This window comes from Agelaius tricolor, unplaced genomic scaffold, assembly GCF_023055355.1.
Source record: "Agelaius tricolor isolate 1412-34295 unplaced genomic scaffold, bAgeTri1.0.p SCAF_1, whole genome shotgun sequence".
NCBI classification, from domain to species: domain Eukaryota; kingdom Metazoa; phylum Chordata; class Aves; order Passeriformes; family Icteridae; genus Agelaius; species Agelaius tricolor.
In genome coordinates, this window is record NW_027269261.1 from 56,823,578 (window position 1) to 56,846,812 (window position 23,235).

The following is a 23,235-nucleotide window of genomic DNA, read 5'->3' on the forward strand; positions in this document are numbered from 1 at the left end:
GGGGAGCCGGACGGCCCCTCAGCTCCCTCCTGCCGCCCGCCTTGCTGCCGGTGACGAGCGCGCCAGGCCATGACGGACCCCTTAAACCTGCCCGACAGGGACACCGGGAGCGCCGGTACCGCCGCCATCTTGCTCCGCCCCCCCTCCAGCCGGCGCACCGCCCTGCCCCCGCCCCCTCCCGGAAGCGGCCCCGAGCGGCAGCCGGACGTTATTGGCGCGCGGGCCGCGCCCCGCCGCGCGGCGACGGACGGGCGGGGCGTGTCGGCCCGCGCGCCCTGGCGGGGCCCGGCGGGCGGTGGGCGGGGCCGCGGCTCGCGCGGCGGAGAGCGGCGCGCCCCCTCCCCCAGGTCAGTGCTGGCGCGCGGCGGCGGCGGGAACCGCCTCGCCCCTCCCGCCGCGGCGGCGGCGGCGGGCGCGCGCGCGGGGCGGGGGAAGGGAGGGGAAGGGGGGCCGGGCCGGGCCGGCGGCGCAGCGGGTGCCCTTGGCGGCCCCGCGCGCCGGCCGGAGCTGCGGCGCAGCCCGCACTGCGGCAGGGGAGCGGGGCACAGCCCCTCCTGGGACAATCCCGGGGCCGCGGGGCCTGCCGCAGCGCCCGCGGGAGGGGTGTGGGCGAGCCGAGACGGCCTCGCCCGCCCTCCCCGCCACCTCCGGTCGGTCCTGCCGCGGCTGGGAGGGCCCCGCTCCTTTCCTCGGGAGGAGGACGCAGTTTCGGGGCGAGCGCGAGCCCCGTCCGTGGATGTGAGGGGCGATTCCCAGCCCCGTGCCTCCCCCCACCCCAGGATGCCGCTGTGGCGGCCGGAGCGGGGCGCCCGCCGGGCGGCCGCCCCGCCACCCCCCGTGTTTAGGTGTCGCCGCTCGGGGGTGACGCAGCAGCGGTGGAGGCCGCGGGCCGGGGGTGGGGGGGGCCCGGCCCCCCGTGCACTGGCGGCGCTCCCTCCCGCGCCCGCCAGGGGCGCCCGTGAGTCGCGCGGGGCGGGGGCGGCCCCGGCGGCCTTGCTGGGACCGCGCGGGATGGGCGGCCTCGCCTTCCGATTGGTCGGCTTGCTGCCCGCTGTGCCCGCCCCCCCGGCACACAGCCAATAGGAGCGGAGCCCTGGCGCCGCTGCCTCCCTTCCCCCGCGCTTGCCGCAGGGGCGGTGCGGGCGCTGTTTGCCTTGGAGCCAAGGACGGCAGGGAAGGGGCGGAGTGTCCCCGGCATCCGGGGCTGGCGGGCCCCGGGGGCAGTCTGGAGGCATCCGGACTGCGTGGGCCGGGCGGAGCTCGCGGGCCGGTCTGTACCGGTCCGGTCCGGTCAGCCCGCCGGCGGAGCGGGCCCGCCCTGCCCGTATATGTCGGTGGCTGTGCCGCAGCAAGCCGGGCCTCCCGGCCGGGGAGAGAGCGGGCGTGGCTAAAGTGTGCTGTGTGCTGAAGAGACGTTGGAAAATAAATCCCAGTTCCGTGCCTGCTGCTCGGAGGTGGCGCCTCCTGCCCTGTTGTGGTCGCCCTTCGTCCCGCTTTCTTCTTGGATTGCTGCGTTCCGCTCCTCCTGGCTTGGCACCTCTGGTGCCGCAGGTCTGGCGCTCAGGCCCCTCGATGGAATTCGGTCTATATGATCTCTCTTTGCTTGCAACTCACTGTAAGCCTGTACAGTTGAAAAATCATTCCTGGCATTACTGATCCAGGATGAGGTTTTGTTGGCTAGGAACGGCAACAAAACCATTTTGAATCTCTTTCTGCCACTTACCACACACTACTGGAGACTTTACCCCTTGCACCAGCTCTCCACCACCTGGGTTGCAGTTGCTGAGTTTCAGCTCTTTTTTTATCCAGGAGGTATCAGGCCTTTAAAAAGGTAAATATGCCTTGTCCTGGACAGCATTGCTTTTTAAATACAGACCAAGATTAAAATAATATTTTATCCCAGTAAGTATTCCAATAACAGGCTTCTAAATTGGGCAAGAACGTACAAGTGAAGAGCATGTAAAGATACAAAGTTAAGCCCAATATCAGTTCGTCAGGGTATCCTTGTCAGGATGGAGGGCTTGTTCCACAGCACACACTATGATTTGCTCTTTAAATAAAATGTTTATTTGAACTATTATGTTAAATGTGTTTTTAGTATTAAAGATCCTCCTTCAGTTTTTGAAAAGTATTCTAAAATGGGCAGGTTTTTGAACTAGGCAGTTTGAGGACTTTTTGTTAATAACTTGCTGAGGATGGATTTTGTGTTGTAAGGGAAATGTTCTTAAGAAAGCCAGATGAGGGTAGGAACTAGGGTAGGTCACTGAGCTTTTCCAGCAAATGAAACATGTCCACTGCAGTATTGAGTCTGTGAATATTTTTATTTTATTAGCTCACACAATGTAGTGCAAATATAGAAGGGTTGCTCTTAGTCTGAGCTGCCGGCATAAGGACACTGTTGTGTTTCAGGCTGCCGGGTGGCTCTGCCGGCAGGCCTGGTGGTCCCTGTAGCACCAGGATGTACTGGCAGCAGCAAGGCTGTGAGTCGGCTCCATTCTCTGTCCTGTGGTCAGGACAGATGGCTGGGGCTGGATCTGTGCTCGGCTGTTCATGGCACAGCAGCTGGAGCTGGGGCTGAGCAGTGTGTGTGTTCTGCAGGTGACATTCCCGTACAACCACGTAGTAATCTAATTGTTGCTTTTATTATGTATCACAGTGATTCACAGCGTCTGCTGTTCTCTTTAACGTGCGTGCTTGCTCACAAGCAGTGGAGTTACTGAAAGTGCAGACTGCTGCACCAAATGAGCAGCCAAAGGAAAAGATGCCCTCTTGCATATTGATACAGCAGCCAGTTATATTTTTTCACCACTTGTTGCAAGCACACAGATGTGCTTTGATCTTAGAGTGGTTCCATAGGATCAAAAACATCTTTTTATTCCCACCAATGTCGTTTGCTGAGGAGTTCTAACACATGCAAGAGTGGTATGGACCACCTTTTAGATAAGAGGGAAATAATATTATTTCTTTCTGCAATGTTGACGGATTATTTTGTTTGTTTTAAATACCGTTCAGAGGGAAGAAATGAGACTGAAACTTCTGCACCTTCAGATGAGATCTTTCCACTCTTTAACAACAATATGCCAGTGCCAAAGCTTTAACAAAACTGGATGTCTACTATTAAAGCTGGATAATGAAGTTGAAAGAGCAGCTCACAGAACAGCAAAGTCTTGGGATTTGTATGCACTGAAACCTGCGTTCCCTTGGTTGACAAGTCAATGTGTGCAAGTCAGGAATCAGCATTTTCTCCAAGGATTTCTGTCCACTTTGGAAAGAAATGTTTATTATCAGAGCGGGGAGGGTTTTTTCTCATCTTGGAGACGTTTGGGGGTGACAGTGATGGAAAACTACAGGCTCAATACAGAGTGGATCAAAAAGCTTAGGAACACGTCATCAAGATTTTATGCAGTTGTATCAGCTGGTAAAACTGTCCCCAAAGCCAATAACCAGCCAGTTAAGAGGCCACCAAAGGCACCGAGGACCAAGCAGCCATCCAGAGCGAACCTGCCTCTCTCAGACATGGAGGTGAAGTATATCATTTACAGTCTGTGTGACATTAAGGGGGGTGCATCAGTTTAATTTCCATTCAGATTTGGGTTTAGATGAACATTTTAATGAAATCAACATAATTATTTGGTGAGAAAGACTTCATTATTTACACTAGTGTTGGAGCTTTGTAAATAGAAGCAAGCTTGATAGAAATTGGCATGTTTGGTATTTTGAAGGTAAAATGGAAGTTTACTTGCAATGTGTTAACAAAAGTGTAGGAAAGATGAGTGGTTACTATAAAGTGGAAAGGTGAAGTGCATTAAAAATAGTTTTGACCAGTGCTTTCAAATGACATTTTCTATTGCAAAACAAAGTCTAGCTGTCAGAATAATTTAGCTTTCTCTACATCTCTTTGTTTATCCAGATCTACCCAGTTTTAAGGTTTCACTCAGAAATAAAAGTGAAAGTCAATAGTATAAAGCTTATATTCAGATTAAGTTTCAGACGGGTAGTGAATGTGCAAGTGTAGCCTGTGTTACCTGAGAAAGATCATTCCATGTGTAGAAATAGCACCTTGATTATCAGACTCTGATGTCTACAGAGGAAATGCAGCAACACACTGTTTTAGATACTGTGAGGTACAGTGAGGAAGAACAGTGCGTATTTGCAGCCAGATCTCCTCAAGATAGTTCTTAGCCAAGCCAGGCCTTAGGTACACTTGAATATAGGATTCCCATGGTGAATCCTGGTGTCAGATGTGTTACTGTTCTCGTCAGGCTAAAACAACTGACTTTCAGGGTATTGTTAATAAAATAGTACGATAGGTGAGACTAAAACAAGGACTGTGTCTTTAGAAATAGTTTCCACGTTGCAAAGTATACCTGTTACATGATCTACTGAATGTGAACAGAGAAAAATTTTAGTGCTTGCCTTCTCATATCTAAGCTAATGATGAGTATTTTGTGTGATAAGCAGGCGCATGCCATAGTGTAACATAAAGAGATAGTTATAAACAATTTAGTTCCCACTAATATTTTCATGTTGCTTTGGAAGAGGAAAGTGAAAAATATTAGTCCTGGAACACTATGTAATGCTTCCAGCTTTTTAGTCATGGTATAACATTACATTCAGAGTTTGATTCTCCTTGGTTTTGGGTGAAGTGACAACATTTTTGAGGCTTTTAAATGACAGCATAGAATGCAAACAGTTTCTTTGTTTGACATTTTCATATATATGTGCAAGTAACATACAGTGCTATTTTAAATTTTTTCTGTTGTGAAGAAATGGAGAAAATACCATCTGATGCCCTGAAATAATAATATACTTCCTGAGGAGGCTTTTGCATGGCAAAATGCTGGGCCAGAAATTACCTCTAGTGTAGCAGGGCCTAGCACCAAGGCCATTGCCTTAGGGACATCTCCTTCCCATCTTTTCCTGCCTCTGGAGACGGCATTTGCAGGCCCATTCCTGAGGTTCTCAGTGTGAGAGCCCTGAGGATCTGTGGTGTTTTCCCTCTGGGAGGGCCTGACAGCTGACACCTTTCTTTTGCAGAGCGCTTGGTGAGCGAGGTCCTTCCCATCCTCTCCAGCAGTGGTCTTCATGTGTTTTTACGGGCAGAGTGCAGGGCACCAGCAGTGGTAAATCGTTGTACAGCCAGTTTTTCAGGATAGATAGAGGATTTCCTTGGAAGCAGTTAAGTAGTAGTCAGTCCATGAGTTAGTGGTACCACTACTTGGATAACCTGGTATGATCTGATGGCAGGAAAAGCCTCTGAGCTAACTCTTAATGCTACAGCCATCTAGCATAGAAATAGTTTGAAATTCAGGCATAGACACAGTATTTACTACACTTCAGATAAAGATTGATTCCTGTGGTGATACGAGGACTAAAGTTCATCCTACAGGTTTTCTTTCTTAAAATTTTTTGTATGCTAAAATTGGAAGAGATGGACTAAGGGGAGTTATGATTCCATGAGCCTGTACAGTTGTTGGGGGCAGGATGATACAGAAAATAAGTTGTCAAGGTACTTAGCTGTCCTTAGGAGCAGCCATGCTGTGTGCTGTTCTGAATAAAATCTCAATAATGCCATAGGCAGAAAGGAGAAGGGGGTGAGTAGCTCAAGTTCCTTTCTAGCACCTGTACAGGTGCTATATTCTGGGGTTTTTGAAGTTTGCAGGTGAAAGTGGTGTAGCAGAAAACATGGCATTAAGGTTGATCAGCCAGTTAACACCTCTATTTTAGGATTAACTGAGTCACTGATTAGAGTAGATTTTTTGTCTGTGTCTCCACCAGCACCCATGGACACATATTATAGGTGTCTTAATCACAAATTATGCCTAAGCCAAATGTTCTCTATCAAACAAGATTTTTGTAAATATGTAAGTGAAACAGTACGTGGTAAAAAAAAAATCCCCAAACCTGAAAGTAGTTCATATCCAAAATGCTTTTTCAGGCATGTAGCTAAATGGAAAACCTCTGGTTGTAACTAAATGAGAAATGTAGCTATTGAAACTAAAATTGCAGCTGTAAGACAGAAAGTCAATCCTGTAGTGCCTTGAAATGGAGAATAGCCCAAGTAATACACTGTGCAAAACAGAGCAGGATAGAGGTTTTCAGATTGTATACTAACTACAAGATGAGAATTTGCTCCCTTAACTCTTGACAGAAGAGTTTCATGGCAGAGCATGCGTACTTATCGTAACAGGAGCTTTTTGGAAGAATCTTCAGATTCAGATGTATAATTGGCACTGGTGATTTAGTGATTGAGAATGGATTTATACAGTTGAAATTATGATAATGAAACGATACTTTGAGGGAACTGAAAGCAGAGTTCTGTTCCACTGTTAGTTCAACCTTCTAGCACGGTTATGGGAATATGCCTACAAAATTGCTCTCTGAATATTATAATTACTTTGGAAGCTTATTTTCTGCTAGTGGTTGCTGAATTAAGATGATGTGTAAGCAAAGCTTTGGCTGTGATGGTAGAATGTTGACATTAAAAAAGAAAAGTTCAAATGTGAGGTGGTGATTCTAATGATTGCTGACAGGCCCCCCGCAGGGAGCAGAGCCCGTCTTGAAGCCTTGCTATCTGACTGTGTATGAGTGCTGCAAGAATGTAACTTGTATTTTACATTCAAGTGTATTGTGGACCTAAATGCCTGCAGATGAACACAGTTCTTTTGTTCATTTGTTGTTAGTTACATCTCCATTTGTATTAGTTACAAAAAGCTGGGAAGTGACTGATCCACAGTGAGACATTGCTTTCTGGATGTTTTCCACTACATTGTACTGAAAAACAATTTTGTAGGTCATACATGGTATCAGAACAAAGAAATACACTTCAGATAAGTAGTAGAATTTGCAAATCAGTGTATTGTGACTTGTTTGATTAATCACGAAAATCTCACATCTCCTTGCAAGTCAGCATCATTTTTCCATTTACTTCTTTGAATAGGACATTTTAGTTGTTTAGATTGTGGGATATTGGGGCATGCTGGCCATGTGTACTGCTCCACTGCTGTTAGTGCAGGATGCAGCTCAGGTCGGGGAGGGAGGCTGGAGCTGTGCAGCACCTGCAGCTGGCCCGGAAGGTCGGTGACTTCGGACTTTCTGTGCTGCAGTGGCTCAGCCTGGGCAGTAGCTTGGTGCATGGCAGAACACAATGCTTGTGTTTCGAGCTTCTGCTTGATAAACACACTGGGGTAGTCAAACTCCATTTATCTTTAAAACACGGTATTTTAACTCTTATCAGGGGTGTCCTGCCTCTGGTTTCAGTGATCAGCCAAGTGTGTCATAACCTGCGGGATGGGAGAGCAGCAGCAAGTGCAGCTCTACTGTTCAAGTATTTGATTGGCTTTCAGGGAAGAAGAGTCGTCTTTGAGGCTCTGTCATAGAGATTTTGTTGTGACTTCACTCATGCCACCTGACTTGTTCTCAGTGTGTGATTTGCTTTCCCAGTTAACGAGCAAGTACTCTTTGTTAGTATATGTATACCAGGTAGAAATCATGGCAATGATACCACAGAACAATGCATAAATGAAAATTGTCACTCTCTTAATAAAGTCGAAGGAAACAGTTGTCTTATTACCATCTTGCTTCTGCATTGCCCTAACTCAAATCTCTGTTCCTTTGGCACAGAATCTGATGCAGTGCACAGCCTTTGCAACAGCAGATGAATATCATCTTGGTAATCTGTGTCATGACCTGACTTCACATGGATATGTTGAAATAACAAGTTTGCCTAGAGGTAGATTTTTGAAACATATTAAATGCAATGTTATATCTGGGGAAATAAAATATGGGTGAGGGATATAATTTTTGTAACTTTATATATTCTTATTCTGATAATATCCGAGAATATATCATACTGCCTGTAAAATTATTGCTTTGCTTTAAGATTCTGTTTACCTAAAAGTCCCCACAACAAAACCTTTCAGAACAGCAGTGTGAGTAGCTCTTGCTCTTACCCTCTGATAATTTTTCCCAACATTACAATTTCATTAGAAGTATAGAAAAATTACATGCATGCATGAGAAATAACTTTGGAAATTGACTGATACAGAGAATTTCTACAGGAATTTACTGAGTGTTAGTTTTTGAATGTTTTATTTTAATTAATCCTTCAGTAGTGAGGTAGTGCAAACTACAGAATTGTTTTGACAGACATCAGCTGTAGTTTGAAGTGTTGCATCTCCTTTCTGTACCTAGATTTCTATTAATGTAAATCAGAGTTGGAAAGGAAGGCTTGCAAGAGAGAATCTTGCTGACTAAGTGAAATGAAAAAGATGCACACATAAGTGTTTAGTTCTAGTAAAGAGAATTGCTGTTGATACTTCTTTATTGGGCCAAGTATATCCTAGCAATTGTTGAATGCTAAACTTAGGCTTCAGCAAAATAATTGATTCTGGTTTCTATATGAAATATCTCTGCAGACTTGGGAAAGTATGGCTTGGAAATAGCTGCAGTATACTACAAAAGAAAAACAAATTGATCTTATTATAGCTTAAGGAACTTTATGCCCTGGAACAGCTGTGATTTTCATATGTCAGTAGTAGAATACCTTTTCTTCTTCCTTTGAAAGAACAGATTATATGAAGCTAGGAGAAGCACTGGCAGTTCATGGGCATTTCAGTAGGGGTTATCAGGAGCCTGTCTGCCTGTCAAATAATAATCTAAGTGCAGTGATACTCCAGTGGGTTTCTTTCAAGCACAAGACTTACTAATGACTGTCTTGTTCAGAAAGATGAACATGAAAGACAATATCCACTAGAATATAGACTTCATGTTTCTTTGTAGTTTCTTTGTATTGAAACTAACCCTGGTTTCACAGCTTTGGGATAGAAACTTTGTACAACCCCCAGCATGACTGTGAATTAAATGTTACTGTTGACATTATTTTACCCTGGGAGTGTCAGTTTTGCCAATTCCTTTTATTTCTTCATGGTGTTTTTGACTCATGAGTACTGTTTATCAAAGGTTTGGAGGATGTAATGATGAAAGGATATTGGCTTGTGCCAGCAGATCTGAAGTGTTGTGATGGTTGGCATGTACATGTAGCAGTGGTTGGTTACCAAGCCAAACACTGAATTTAGGAGAATAATTTTTAAAAATATTTCCACATAGAAATCTAAAACAGCAGTTATGGTGTGAATTTGTTGCTTTGCAGTGTTTTTCCAAAGCATTATTCTTGGTTTTGACCTCTTTAAAAACATTTTAGAGGCAGATCCTGCACCTCCACATAAAGTAGACCAAATTCTCTTCAATTGTGTGTGTTTCGGCTGGAGTGGATAAATAAAGATATGGCTGGTATTTGAAAAGGCAAATGAGAAGATGTAGACAAATGTTACTTCCATGATGAACTCAAACTTCACACCTAAAATCCCTCTAGTTATTTGTCCAATTATGTGTTTCTGAACTGGACTAGCAAGTGGAAGAAAAGTCTTTAAGGGCTCATTCAGACCAACCGTGGGGTCCCAGTTCAGATATTAGCAAAATGTATCTGGTACTTGGTCATGTCTCTCTGCTGCCTCAGTCTACCTGCCCTCTATGGCCTGAGCAGTAAAGGTAGAATTTGTACACAAGCAGAAGTAACAACTTTTGATACTACATCACTTGACTTGTGATTTTCCTGAAAAGGCATTTAAATTTTTAAGGCTTAGCTGTTAGGCCCTGCAAAATCTTTGTGAAGTCTCACTTTAAATAGAAGTAGGGGACTTTCCTGGTCTAGCTTCCACTAGCTTCCACTAGTGCTGCAACAAAACAAGTCATGCTGGTTTGAAACCACATCAGGACTTACAAAACTCCATCTGTATTAGTGAGTGGCACAGTGGAGAAGATTTGTAGAAGAAGAATCAAACCCCTGTTTTGAGAACCCAGCAACCACATTTTTTAAGTTTGGAGATATTCTACTTGGACTAGCTCTGGTCTAATACTTGTAACAAATGCCCAATTTAGTGGTTGGAGTACCACAGCAGCATTTTTTTTATCTTCTCTTTCATTTTGATTTAATGCAAAAGCCCTCACATTTTATGTACTGTTGTGCAGTGCACATCAGAAGTGTGGTAAGGGAGAGTGGGTGGAAGATTTATTTCAAAAGCACACTTCTGATGTGCAGGGAAATGCAGGTGTAGGCTCTCCTGTCTTGGGGGTACTCTTTCAAGTTTCTGACTGGCAAAGCAAAGTCAGCACAATTTGAATGCAGATTAATCCTTTAGTGTATAGAAATGAAGAGCTTCCAGGCAAGCAGATTTGACTGGTAATTTCTCTGCAACTGTGCAAAACTTCCACAGTTCTCTCGCATTGTATGTCCATTTCTGTGTTCTGTTCCTGGTTATTTACAATGTCTGCATCAGTTTTCTCCTAAGTCTTTTGTTCTTCAAGACTACTGTCTTTCATTAGCTGAAGATCTGGTGAGGTTCCCAGCTGAGGCCCAGTCGATCTAGAATGTGTTCTCCAGTTCAGAGATGCAGTGTAGTTTGATATTGTAGTTGGTCCCTGACAAGCATTTCTATCAGAAAAATAAAATGTGTAACTGGCTGATGTGTTAGTATGCAACTGTTGAATTACAGCTATCAGCTGCCATGTTTAGAAGTTTGACTAAATACTCTATTTTTTTCACTTATTTCAAACCAGATGCTGCAAATGTTTTGGTGGTCAGTACTGAGAAATCTGCAAAAGAAGATGATCCCGGCATGATTTTTTTCTTCAGGTAAGCAATAAATCATGCTCAAAATATTATGTCATTAATCATAATGGTGTGAAGGAAGCAGTGCAGCTTGCTAGATCTTGCATCATATTACCTCATGAAACTCAAGGAATAACTGTCCAGTCAGAATGATTAAAAAAAAAATCAGAATTATTTAAATGATTGAAAAACACCTTCTCATGATTTTTCATTGAAGTCTGGTTAAAAAGCAACTAGTATGTAATTTCTCTGAAGATAGTTTTAAGTTTCTTGATTCACAATGACAAAATTTGCCACTGTACGATTTGAGTATTCCATTAAAATACATTTAAAACAGTATGATTACACTCAGTTTTTCCTTGAATTCACAGGGAAGGGGCTGTTGTATTTTGGAATGTGGAAGAGAAAAGTGTAAGTAAAGTGAAACTTGGTTAAAACTGCATAAGCAGGTGTTTTGTCAGTCTCACAAAGCTCAGCATGCTAGAGGTTTGTTTGGGAGATTGATCTTTCTGTGAAGGAAAAAAGCTGATTGATTCTTCTCCAATGAGTGCAGGTTCTTCCCTGCTGCTGCCCTCAAGTGTGTGGGCTGCTGATACATCACCTTTGAAATTCATCTACTTAAGACAAAAATCTGAAACCTTAATTTAGTGAGACTGACAAAAAGAATATTCTTGCAGGTCTACATCCTGAAAAAGTAGATCAGAAAAATCTACCTGTGAATGATTATTTAAAAAGCACTAATGTAACAGAAAAAAGAATTATAAGCAACTCATTAATACTGTTCTGTGTTTTTACCAGCCAGCAATTTTCCTGAAGGAAGTTTTTTATTGATTGGTATAATTATTAAATATGTTGCTGACATATTATATTTTGGTGATCTTTGCTGACCTAGAAGGGTATGCCAGAAGCATATCTATTCTAATGAATACATTTATAGTTATTTAATGTTTTAAATGTATTTTTATTACTGTGGTTAAGCTGGATTCTAGATACAAAAGTATTGACCTTATCTGTAGACAGACTATGTGAAATTAAATGGTGTGTTAAATAGATGATACTGAGATGCATTGAAGTTCACAGGAGGATTTTTCATTGGGGTAAATGAAAACACAGAGCAGTTGTTTCCAGATGTGAACAATTTCTGGATTCTTCTGTTTCAGAGCTGAAATGTTCCCGATTTCCTGTCTGTTTTGGGGGGTGTCAGTGTATCAGGTGTCCTAAAAAAGATACCAGTTCTCCCTTGCCTGTTTGGATGCTATGGCTGTAACTACACTACTGATTCACAAATATTACTGAAGACCAGCTGCTTTAACTCCTGATAATCTTTGAGATGAACACCTTAGCCCACCAGAGTACTCTGAAAACTCTCCTTTTGTTGTACAAGCTTAAATACCTTTGAAAATTTGATACCATGTCTTCCTGGTCAATACTAGTATCAGTAATTGGTCCCTTTCTAGCTTTATTTGTAAAAGAGGAGGAAAATGCCTCTTTCTGTTTATTGAAATCATAGTCAAAGCTTTAACTGCCAAACAACTTGCTCAAATATAGGAAGTGTTTTTATGGACATGCTTTAATGAACTGAAATGAAAGGAGAAAAATCTCAAACTGGTCTGTAGAACAGAAACTGAAAGTAATTCAGTAAAACAGAATGTAGAGTGTCACTGCAAATGGACAAAAGTACCCCAAAATTACTAGTAGGAGAAAAAAAAAATTAAATTAACAGACATTTACCAGAAGAAGTAACAAATACAGACTGATCACAAAAAGAAACTTAAAACAAAAGAGCAATTTTAAATACCTGAGTAGGAAGGTTGCACAGCAGCTTCCTTACCAAAATAGCAAGGGCAAAAAGAAAAACCAGCTCTGAGGTTTTTTTAAAAGGAAACTGTGTGACGCAAGTGCCCATAATAGCAAGAGTTTGCAGCTAGTGACTCCAGAACATCTCTTCTAATTAATTTTAGTGTGTCACAGCTAGTCCCTTCTATAAAATTAGGCTGGGCCTAGAAGCAGTGTGAGGTTTGCACTGCTGAACTGTCCCTGGACACTGCTGTTTTGCTGAGGTGACTGGCCTCAGAGCAGATGCTTCCTATGCTCTCATACCCTTTTTTATCACAAGACTTGAATTGTATGGTAAGTCTTAGTCATGCCAATATTGAATTCAGGATTATGAAAGGAGCTGTTTCAGCTGTACAGTTGAGGGGTTTTTTTCAGTGAAAAATGTTACTGTGTTACATAGATAGTATCACCAAAGTTCTTGAAAGCAATGAAGAAAGCTAGCAGTGCAAAGAAAATCCCTCTTGCAGGTGATCCAACAGATTTTTTTAGAGTACTTAACCTGGAAAATATGCTTTATGAAAAATTTATAGGGTACAGTTTTGTGCTAAAAGATGAACTATGAGCTTTTATTTTAAAAGGAGAGTGCTTTTAAGTATGACTTAGTAGAAGATTGAACTCTAAAGAATTTAGGCATCAAAAGTGTTTTGTGGTTTTGTGCTTTGGTTTTTTATTGGCTGTTGTGTAGCTAAATGCCTTTTAAAAACTCATAGGTGAGTGCTTTTTTTAGTTCAGAATTTGTTCTAATTCCAGATGATTTTTTTGAGGGGAGCCTTGTAGCATATAGAAAGGAACAAGGATGAGAGATCCTAAGTCAGATGTCAAGAGGAGAAAGTTTTGTGAGAGGAAAGGACTCTTTCTTCCTGCATCAGGTTTTAGTCTGCTGGAGAATAAAGGAGCAGCGAGATTGCTTCTGCAAGTAAAATTGCTCATTTAACCACTTACAGGGATGAACGTGGCAGCTGAAACAATTTTTCCAGATTTTTGTAGTGGTAAAGGGTTTCTGTAATACAACTGACCTCTGGTAGCTGAAACAAGACTACTGATTTAGCAGCAAACTAGTAATTTTATCAGAAACATCCACCTAATGTACTTCTCCTAAAGATTCATTCCCACACTCGGACATCTGCCAAAATCTAGTACAACTCATTGTTACCGAATATATCCATGTTGCCCTTACTGCTGCCGTGGTTAATCCTTACCCTGTTCCATGTGTGCACATATAAAATGACATTTCAGTTTTCCCAGATTCCTTGCAGTTGTTTATAGCTACAAATTCTTCTCAAACCACAACTAGTTTCAGATGTAAACTATGTTAATAATAACTTCATTATTTAGCACACCTCTTCATTGTTAGGTAAATAATTTCAGCATGAAGGTTGCATTCATCAGCCTGCCCTGTGCAAGTTCTTTGCAGAGTGATAATTTGCTGCATGGTAACTATTGCTGCAATTGTCTCCTTCTTAGATGAAGAATATCATGCGAGTGCTAGAGCAGCATGAAATTCAGCCATACGAAGTTGCACTGGTCCATTGGGAGAATGAAGAGCTGAACTATAGAATAGGAGAGTAAGTATCTTCAGGTGGTCTGTATATAAAAGCTAACAGACACCTAAACCAATTTCAAGCAAAAGTAATTCAGCTAGTAAAAATATACTTGTCCTTACTTTTTTTCCAAATGAGTAAAATAAAGAAAAAACGTATAAATCTGAGTGGATAAATGTTTCTGTCTTGGTAAACTTGCAAGTAGTGGCCTTTGTGATTTGCTTATATGATAGATCTTGTAAATAAGAAGCTCCCTGCCCACACAACTCTTCAGCAATCTCAAACAGAAACTATGTATGTCACAGCAAAAAAACTTATAAGCATTATTGAGACAAGTTTGATTTTAAAGAGGATGCTTTCTATAAGCTTTCACCTTGTCCTTGAGATTTGTATACGAAGATGTAATTTCTGCATATACTTCATTTAGTAGGAAAGTTACAGCTTGATTATTATGTAATGATAAACCTGGCAAGTTATCTTTCCTTGTTAAATAATGTTTTCTCATCATAGAAAGAAAATTATCTCTACAGAAATATTTCACACTGAAAATGATTATATATATTACCTGTAATTTTCCAACAGCACCCAAAAGCAACCCCTAGACAGGGCACTTTTAATAGGAATAGGAACTGAATGAATGATGCTCAGCTTATTTAAAGTAACTTGATAAGGAGACAGCTGTTTGGTTGTTCCTGACCATTTGAAAACTGCATGTACTATTTAGTGTAATTTGCGATTCTTGACATGCTCCATTTCGCTTCTGCGTGTTTCATAGTGAGATTGACACGAAAAATTGAACAAGTCTTTTGTCCCCTTTTCGTTGCTCCTTGCCCCCTATGCAATAGATGTTTTAGGGAAAGCAACATCATAGTGGGGAGGGAGTAAGATTGGTAAGAGTGACAGTGGTAAATGAAAACAGAAAGATAACAGAGGAGCTAAAGAGCAGGAGGGAGGCCAGCATCCTGCTTACTCTGAATAATCTGTGTGTATGCAGCAATGCTACAGTTACCATCACAGTTTGCTGCACTTGCATTTACACCTAGAAAATTTGGCCATATTTGTCTTAGACAGAGGAACTAATTTTCAGTGATTTGTTGTGAATATTGTCAGGTTGAACATGAGTAAAATGCAAGCATGGGGATGATACCATACAGACATGGCATGCTTTATCTAAATAAACTACCAGCCTTTCTTGCACTGTTGATTATTCTTTAAATGTTCCTATGCTGGTGGCTCGATCAATGAAGATGCTTCAATCTTGTCTTAACAGAGGTCAGTCAAAGCTCCATAAAGGACAAATATTGTTAAATTCTGAGCTGGATAGTGATGAAGTTGTTCTGCAGAAATTTGCCTTTTCAAATGCTCTTTGTCTTTCTGGTAAGTTAATATTGTTCGTACTATGTAGTCTATGCTACAGATTTTGTGAAATGTCATTATAAGTGGTACTTGTACAGTGACAGGCTGGAAAAAAGTTGGTATCTGGTTTAGACAAACTTTGTAAAGAGTGATTGTGCTTTAAATTGAGAGGATTTGTTTTCAATGCTTTTACCATGTTTTCTGTAAATTGGAATTGCTTTATTGAATGGAAACCTTTTTAAAGCTGAACAAAGCACATTAACAAACATGCTTTGCAAAAGATACACATTCTGCTGGGCATCCTGTTCCCCACCTTTGAGAACTATCCTAGGATAACAATGAGTGTAGAGTTCAGTATTAGAAACCTCTCAGTAATCTTGAGTTATTCATACTGACATCATTTCCTCTGACAGAAAAAGCTAGACGCCAGCTAAAGACAGGGCAGCTATTCCCAGCTGGGGAGGTGTATCAGTAACACATATGTGGACCAGAGTCTATGTTTTGCAGGCTTATTAGCCATGGTGGCAGACAGTGCGAGGCACTGTGAAGAAGTCAGGTTCACCAGTCATCCTGCTGCTTGAGCAAATAACACCTGTCTACTGCTTCAGACCTTGAATGATGGAGGGAGTGGGAGTTAGGAACCAGCAGCAGTAAGGCTGTCCTCAAAAAGGCCTTGTAAGGGAAGTCTGGTCTGTCTACTTCTACTGCCTTTAGGGTAAATTCCAGGATTCCAGTAGTATTTTGGGGAAGTGCACCTTTACACAGGAGAGAAACAGAATGCACATTTTTGAAGTGCTACACCATTTCATCAAGGAGTGCAGTGTAAGTAAATGATTCTTGACTGTTGAAGGAAGAGCTGTTGAGAAAAAGGCATATTGTTCTCTATAGTTTTCTTATTCATAAAGGCACTGTATGGAAGAGTAGTGCTTCCTAAAAGGGAGCAAGGGATTTATTCCCAGGAGATAATGTTCAGTAAAAATAAAGGATGCAGTATAGTCCCTAGTCAAATTTATGAATGGCAGAAACCAGCCTCTGTCAAATAACAGGTGACAGATGAAATGCTTACTGGCTGTTGTTTTTTTCAGGGGCTAAATCTGAAGTAATTTAAGTCAGTGACTTGGATTAGGCCTTTGTATTCAAAAGATGAGTGTGCAAAATGCTCAGCGTTGGGTTTACTGGCAGTGTCCTAACCAGATGATACTATTGATTACTACCACAGAAGAGTTCATTTTGACAATTAAATCTTCCCTGATTAATTTTTTCAGATTGAATGGGGTTTAAGTTTTGATCTGTTGCTACTTCTTGCTTGTCTGGGAATCTGTGGACTAAAGAACAAGGCCCAAGTTATATTATCATCTTGCAGAAACATTTTACTAGGTTCAAGCTGAGGCATAGCAGAATTTGTGTTGCCAATGCCAGTGCTGAACTCAAGCTTCCATAGAACAGAAGTTAGTATCTTCAGTAATAGTACACTCACCTAAAAAACAAAGTGGGAGATTGCTCAAGTTTGGATTGAGCTTCAACAGGAACAGGTGGTGTGTCCATACAAGCTAACTCTGGTTGGAGCACAGTGCATCAATACTGCACAAATGGAGAACGAGAGCTGTGCAGGACACTAGAAATGCCGTGGAGGCTCTTGAGGTGCCACATCAAGTCAGCCTGACGCCAGCATAGCTCATTATCTCTGGCCTCCTTGGAATGTAATTTGCAGAGGGCTCACACATCCAGTAGAGCACTTGGACACACAACTTGTGAGCTGAAGCAGAAACTCTCCAGGATCTGAACTGATCACTTGGAGAAGAAAGCTGCACTCGTGGTGAAGCTAGTTCTGTGTGAGTGCCCACCCCAGATCTGCCCACTGGTACACGAGCAGTGATTGTATGGTACAAACTGTAACTTGCAAATACTGTCTGTAAGCATCGACATGTCCTGAAGCAGCCTGTTGGCAGATGTAAAGTTAGAATTACTTGAAAGCATATGTACTTCTCACAGTCTTCTGCTTTGTTGTCTCTGTGTTGCAGTGAAGCTAGCTATTTGGGAATCATTACTGGATAACTTTGTGGAATCTATCCAGTCAATTCCTGAGGTGAGGTCTTGTTCCCCTCCTTTTTTCCTGTGTTTTGTAAAAAATCAGTCCATATGTAGCTGAGGATAGGGAAAAAGCAATTGAATGTTGAACACATTTGATCATAAATCCATCAGTGTAGAGAAGCTCAGAACACCTGCAAAGTGGTCGGACAAGAAATCATCAGCCTTTAAAGGGCTGGGAGTGTGGTTCTGCATTGTAAAAATGTTTCCTATGTTGTGCCACTGTCACTTGCTACAGGTGAAATGTATGTGTAACAGGAAAAGCAGCATTTAAAAACCTGGCCAAACACAGAGTGTGCTAACTTGGGCTGAAAATAATGTGCTTTGACTTGAACATAATGAAGAGTTTGAGCAAATTACTTAAGTTTTTCATGAGATGTAATTACAGTACAAAGCTCATATAAAGTTGTATATAAAATTGAGAATTGTAGGGTTCAAAAGAGAAAATGTTTGGTTTATTGTTTTTATATGAAGGAAATAAATGGTAATACATTGATTGTTATAAGGAGAAAGTCTATCAAAAGGCTAAGGAGTGGCAACAAATCATCTCTTGTTCAGGAAATCACTTACAGAAAATGCCCCAGTATTTCTGTAGCTACTGGTGACGTACTCAGTGATTTATTGAGAAGCCTGGATTAACCAGTTGCACGGTGATATTCTTAGAAAGCTAGAGAAGCAAGGCACTAAGCAAACAAAACTGTTAGTAAGTACAGTATGCATTCTAAGATACTTCAGGCTGTAAAACTGTGGACTTCTTAACTACTAGTACATGTTACTTGATCAAGCAGTGAAGAACTTCCTACTTTTCAGATTCTAAAGTCACGAAGGAAGGTAAAACTCTCCCATGCAGATGTGATGCAGAAGATTGGAGAACTCTTTGCACTAAGGTAAATTCTTTGGTTACAACCAAGACATTGTATTACACAGAATGTAAAAGTTACATTGTGCAGTATAATACACTCTAAGTAGAGCAGGGTGAGACACGGTGGGAGAATTCCTTATTTTGACTGGAGTCTGTGTGCTATTTACATTAGTAAGGGGACCCACTGGTTCACCACTCACACTGGCATTTCAACTGCAGGCATTAAGTAGGCAGTATATCATAAATGACCAAATGCCACACCCTTTTCCTTTCCTGAGTCCAGCAACACGTGTTTAAACTAGTAATTACAGTAGATAATCTGAAAGGTGGGTAAGTGTAGAACTGTTAACTACAGCCTAGAGTTGGTAAATATCTTTTGAGTTCTGTTCTTCCTTTGACTTACTCAGAAACCACTACTGCTAAGTCATTGTATTTAATGTTTTTTCCTCCCTCAAGTGAAATTTGGCCTTTGACAATACAGTCCATTACACACTCAAAAAATAAAATAAAAAAGGAAAAAATCTCACCAAAATCTCCAAGGTAAAATTTAAAAAAAATTCCTCTTTCAAACGCTGGGGTACCTGAAGGACTGATCAGTAATTAACAATGACATTCCAGGTATCCAAAGGTTTGTTAGCAATATGTTGAAGGCAGGAGATTTTAGCTTTCAGCCTTTAGGATGCTTAGACCATTGCCTGATTCTGAGGGGTGTGCTGCACACACATATCCAGCATGCAGCACCATCACGTTTACGAGTTCTGTATTGTTGCTTCAGTGAGCCACCAGCATAGTCAGGGACCTCTCTACAGGTATCGAAAATTAAGGAAGGTCACAGGTTGAGGAGGCAATGATGGCATAAGGAAAAAGTCATTAATGTTCAAAAGAGTTCCACAGTAGAGTATTTGCAGAAAAGTTTCAGGAGATGTGACCAATTTGAAGTAATCACTCCAATTGTATTTTTACTATGAAAGGAGATTCTTTTCATAGTGTATGTAGAATTACAGGAAAAATTTCTTACTTCATTTAACTGCATGTAAATATTTGCTCCTATATTCACCAAGAGGAAGCCTGAACTACAGTAGTGCCCATTCTTTTTAGACACCGTATAAATCTGAGCTCAGACCTGCTAATAACACCAGACTTCTACTGGGATAGAGAAAAACTGGAAGAGCTTTATGACAAGACTTGCCAATTTCTCAACATTAATCGCAGAGTTAAGGTGAGTGTTTTATTGTTGTCTGAATCTTCCATGCTCAGATCAGTTGTCTTTGGCTCAGCAGAGTCACAGATTGCTCTGTAAATGTGCTTTTTTTGCAGAAAGTGAATAAATAAGGTATTATATACTCTCCCCTTTTCCAGGTATTATTAGCCCACTCGCACCGTTACCTGGTTTGGGTTAACCTGCCTCACATAAATGAATTATTTCCTGAGCCACTAAATTAAGCTTTAAATAGAAGAACTGAGAAGTAGATTCTTCTTACTGACATGATCGTTCACGTTGGTTCTTGAAGGGTGACATAATGTTTACTGCTGAACCAGAATAAGAAGCATGAAAACTACCTCTCCTGGTGGTACAGCAATCATAAATAATCAGTTTTTAGGCATTCCAGAAAGCTGTATCTTCTTTTGCTTATGACTGTTTTCATGAGTAGGTATCACCCAGAAACACTTCAATACCTGTAGATGCATATCTAAATTTGTATTCTTTTGGGGAACCCATTGAAATAACAGGTTCATTTATACTGAAGCTTCTCTTGGTTGTGCATGTTGTCTTACAGAATTTTCTGTTCTATTAATTTTCTATTCTATTTTGCAGAGGTGTTAACCCTTTCTAGTTCTGTGGAGTATGTTTCCCTATTTAGTGATCTGATTCTATTTCTGGAGTCCAGATTTGTGATGTTTGTAATTGCTTGCAGGTAATGAATGAAAAGCTCCAGCACTGCATGGAGTTGACAGACCTAATGCGAAATCACCTGAATGAAAAGCACGCACTGCGCCTTGAGTGGATGATAGTAATACTGATCACCATAGAGGTTGGTGGGGCTTTTTTCACTATTAAGGACATAATAACAAGTGCAATTTCTATACTTCATACTTTGAGAAATTAGATTACTGTATTAATGTGATGTACACAGGGATTAGTATTTGTTCTTTGCAACTTTCAAATTGCAGCTACAGTTACTTTTCAGATTATCTGATTTATACTGTAAAGTGGTTTAAAGGTTTTAAAATAAAAATTCACACCAATGTGTTTGCTGTTCCACAGGTTCTGTTTGAACTTGCAAGGGTAGTTTTCTGATGACAGAACAAACTCAGGAAGAAGAAAACAGACAAAACAATAGAAAAGACAAGACTTGGAAAATTCCGATCAGATGCTTCTGGAGAATAATGAAGTTTTGTCTCCTGATAAATCTCTAAATCTTCTGCTAAAATTAAGAAAAAAATTCAAAATCAGTCTGTGAACATTATTCCCAGCCACTGTACTAATAATGGTAGAGAGGGCTTAACCTATGGATGAATCTCATGTGTGCTGACTGTATTTGGAGAAAGACTCTACAGCTTTCCCCCTTAACAGTTAAAATGATGCTGAATAAATGGCTACTTTGTGTATTTCTGATAAGATGTTTTCTCCCATGTTTACCAGCTCACTCTTGGAGAGCTGCAACACTGTCCCAAGCTTGGAGATGGCATTACCACTTGTTCTGGCATGATTTTAATATATGTGGCAGATATATTTAATGTTATGTTCCATCCCATCAGAAAGTGGTGTTTGTATACTTGAATGGGAATACATTTATTGAGAGGTAGTACTATTTTCATTCTTTTTTTACATTTAGTATTTATATAGAAGGGGAATCAGTTGATCCTAGAAGTCACAAGGACCTGTAGCAAAATGGTAAACTAAAGGAAGATTCACAATATTTCTCTGTCCACCTTATCATGCTATCTGATTTTCATCAATGTAAGTTGCAAGGAGTGAGTTAGCATAGGGCGAAATGTCTTAATTATCCTTTAAGGTAAAAGTTTCTTCATTTTTATTTTTAATCTGTTCCTAATCCACAGAGTGCTACTTGAGAGGATGAACGGAATTTTTTTCCAAGCAACTTCTTTTTCTAAATGTATTTTCAGAAACTGGTACACAACTGCTGTTTTATCACCTGTTTCAAATTCACTTTAGTCCAGTGTATTGAATAAGGAACAGAACCTAAAGATTCTGTTAAAAGTTCCTGGAGCATCATTAACAAGCCATGATGACTAAATTCTGGCTAAAAATGCAACTACAGTTGCAGTAGCTTACTGTTCTCTGTTCACCTGAGAGAATTATTTCTGAGTGCAATACTGGACTCCTGTTGAATTCATCAAATAGACATAATGGAGATAAAAATAAAGTCAGGCACAGCTAGCAAAAACATCTGACTACAAACCCATCCTTTTCCCATAAATTACAATACAATGCCATGGGTGCCTCTGAAGAACCAGCCACTGCTCTTAAGTGGAGGGTTTTTCCACTGGAATCAGAACAGATTGTAACTGGAGGTCTTGGAATACCTCAAGTTCCTCTTCTCTGAACAGTCAGGCCCTGCTCAGGGAAGTGAATTGGTCAGAACAGCAGGGTGACAAATACTTGTCACTGTGGAACTGCTCTGCATCCGTAGCCTGACTTACAGTGTTGTTGAGAAACAGAACATTACATCTTTAATGCAGCAGGAAAATTTAGCAAGCACCACTTAATTTTAATAACAGAGAATTAGGTTACATTTTAATTCTAATTTTTCCAGCAAATATTTTTCAGGCTTCTCCCTCCCCGGCTTTAAGGTAATACTTACACTCAAGGACATTACTTCCCATTCATCTCACATTTAATGTTTCAGTGTTTCAACTAAATTGCTAAAATGTAAATATGCAGACCAACTGCATCAGTAAAAGTGGTTTTCACAAAGTCATTGGAGAACTCCTGAATGCTCTTTAACAGCATAAAGTGTCTAGGCTTGATTATCTGAAGTATTGTCTCAGGACAGTAAGAATTACCAACAACTCAAAACAAAAGAAGCGCAGTTACTTTTGAAACTGTAAATCAGTTTATCTTGGCACATAAAATCACAGGCATAAAGTCATACTGTGCTTCTTGCCAAGCCCTCAACCCTGCTTACTCCATTGAGTGGCTAGTCACAGTTTTAAAAAAAAATGCAAAAGCTTCAGTTAAACCTGAACAGACCTTTAAAAGTTTGTATCTGTTTTTTCGTGGGGTACGCACAGGCAGCTGCATCCAAGCATGAGGGGCTTTTGTATTAGCAGCTAACTCTTATAGAGAATCCTCTTGCTATATTACACATAGAGAACCAAGCTGGGAATTGAATTCACCAAGAATGTAACTTGAGCTTTCACTGCACGGTATACCAGGGAGTAGAGCCCTCTGCGACCACACAACACGTGGGAAACTCTCCCTGCCTACACTCCCTGCTTCTGCTTCAAGCCAGAGATCCCCTGGGGAGCCTGAGCACATGTACACATGGCCTGACCAGGGGGAAGTTTTATGGCACAGGCAGGATGAGACTCAAGCTCCAGAAGCAACACAAAACTGCCTTATTTGTGAGAACACACCCATTTTTGCCTGCCTCACCCACTCCATGCTCTCCTGGTGTAATTGAAAACAACCATCATCACTACAGTTTGCACAGTTTGAATCTCCATCAAAATGGGTCTACTCTATAACTAATAAGGGTCACTTGAGGGGAAAAAAAAAGATGCAATAGCAATAAATACAGAATATGCAAGGAAAACCAGAGAGGAATCCTAAAATACCTAGGACTCTGAAATTTTAACCTTTTTAAAAAAATTAAGACTGAACAGTAAAAATCTGTTCATATGGAGCCTTGTTAGGC

General features: G+C 41.2%; 2 protein-coding genes across 5 annotated transcripts in view; one reads left to right on the plus strand and one right to left on the minus strand.

The window, feature by feature from the left end:
• ARMT1 (acidic residue methyltransferase 1) overlaps positions 1-257 on the minus strand; it is a 47,707-nt gene extending 47,450 nt beyond the window's left edge. The window contains exon 1 of the mRNA XM_071435536.1: positions 79-257. Within this exon, the coding sequence (XP_071291637.1) occupies positions 79-128 (50 nt within the window). The 5' untranslated portion in view covers positions 129-257. The remainder of the gene's footprint in view (positions 1-78) is intronic.
• RMND1 (required for meiotic nuclear division 1 homolog) lies at positions 230-22,296 on the plus strand. 4 transcript variants are annotated; one of them, XM_071435591.1, is made up of 12 exons: positions 230-347; positions 3,013-3,522; positions 7,624-7,732; positions 10,618-10,693; positions 11,041-11,080; positions 13,970-14,070; positions 15,317-15,423; positions 17,424-17,488; positions 18,301-18,377; positions 19,451-19,571; positions 20,269-20,385; positions 20,619-22,296. In XM_071435591.1, the coding sequence occupies exons 2-12, from the start codon at positions 3,022-3,024 to the stop codon at positions 20,649-20,651; spliced, it is 1,347 nt and encodes a 448-aa protein (XP_071291692.1). In that variant the 5' UTR covers positions 230-347; positions 3,013-3,021; the 3' UTR covers positions 20,652-22,296. The 4 variants fall into 4 exon arrangements, with proteins under 4 accessions (XP_071291692.1, XP_071291697.1, XP_071291703.1 ...); XM_071435593.1 differs by lacking the exon at positions 230-347 and adding an exon at positions 1,619-1,831; XM_071435602.1 differs by lacking the exon at positions 3,013-3,522 and having other exon boundaries at positions 233-347; positions 20,619-20,972.
• The last annotated feature ends 939 nt before the right edge of the window (positions 22,297-23,235 follow it).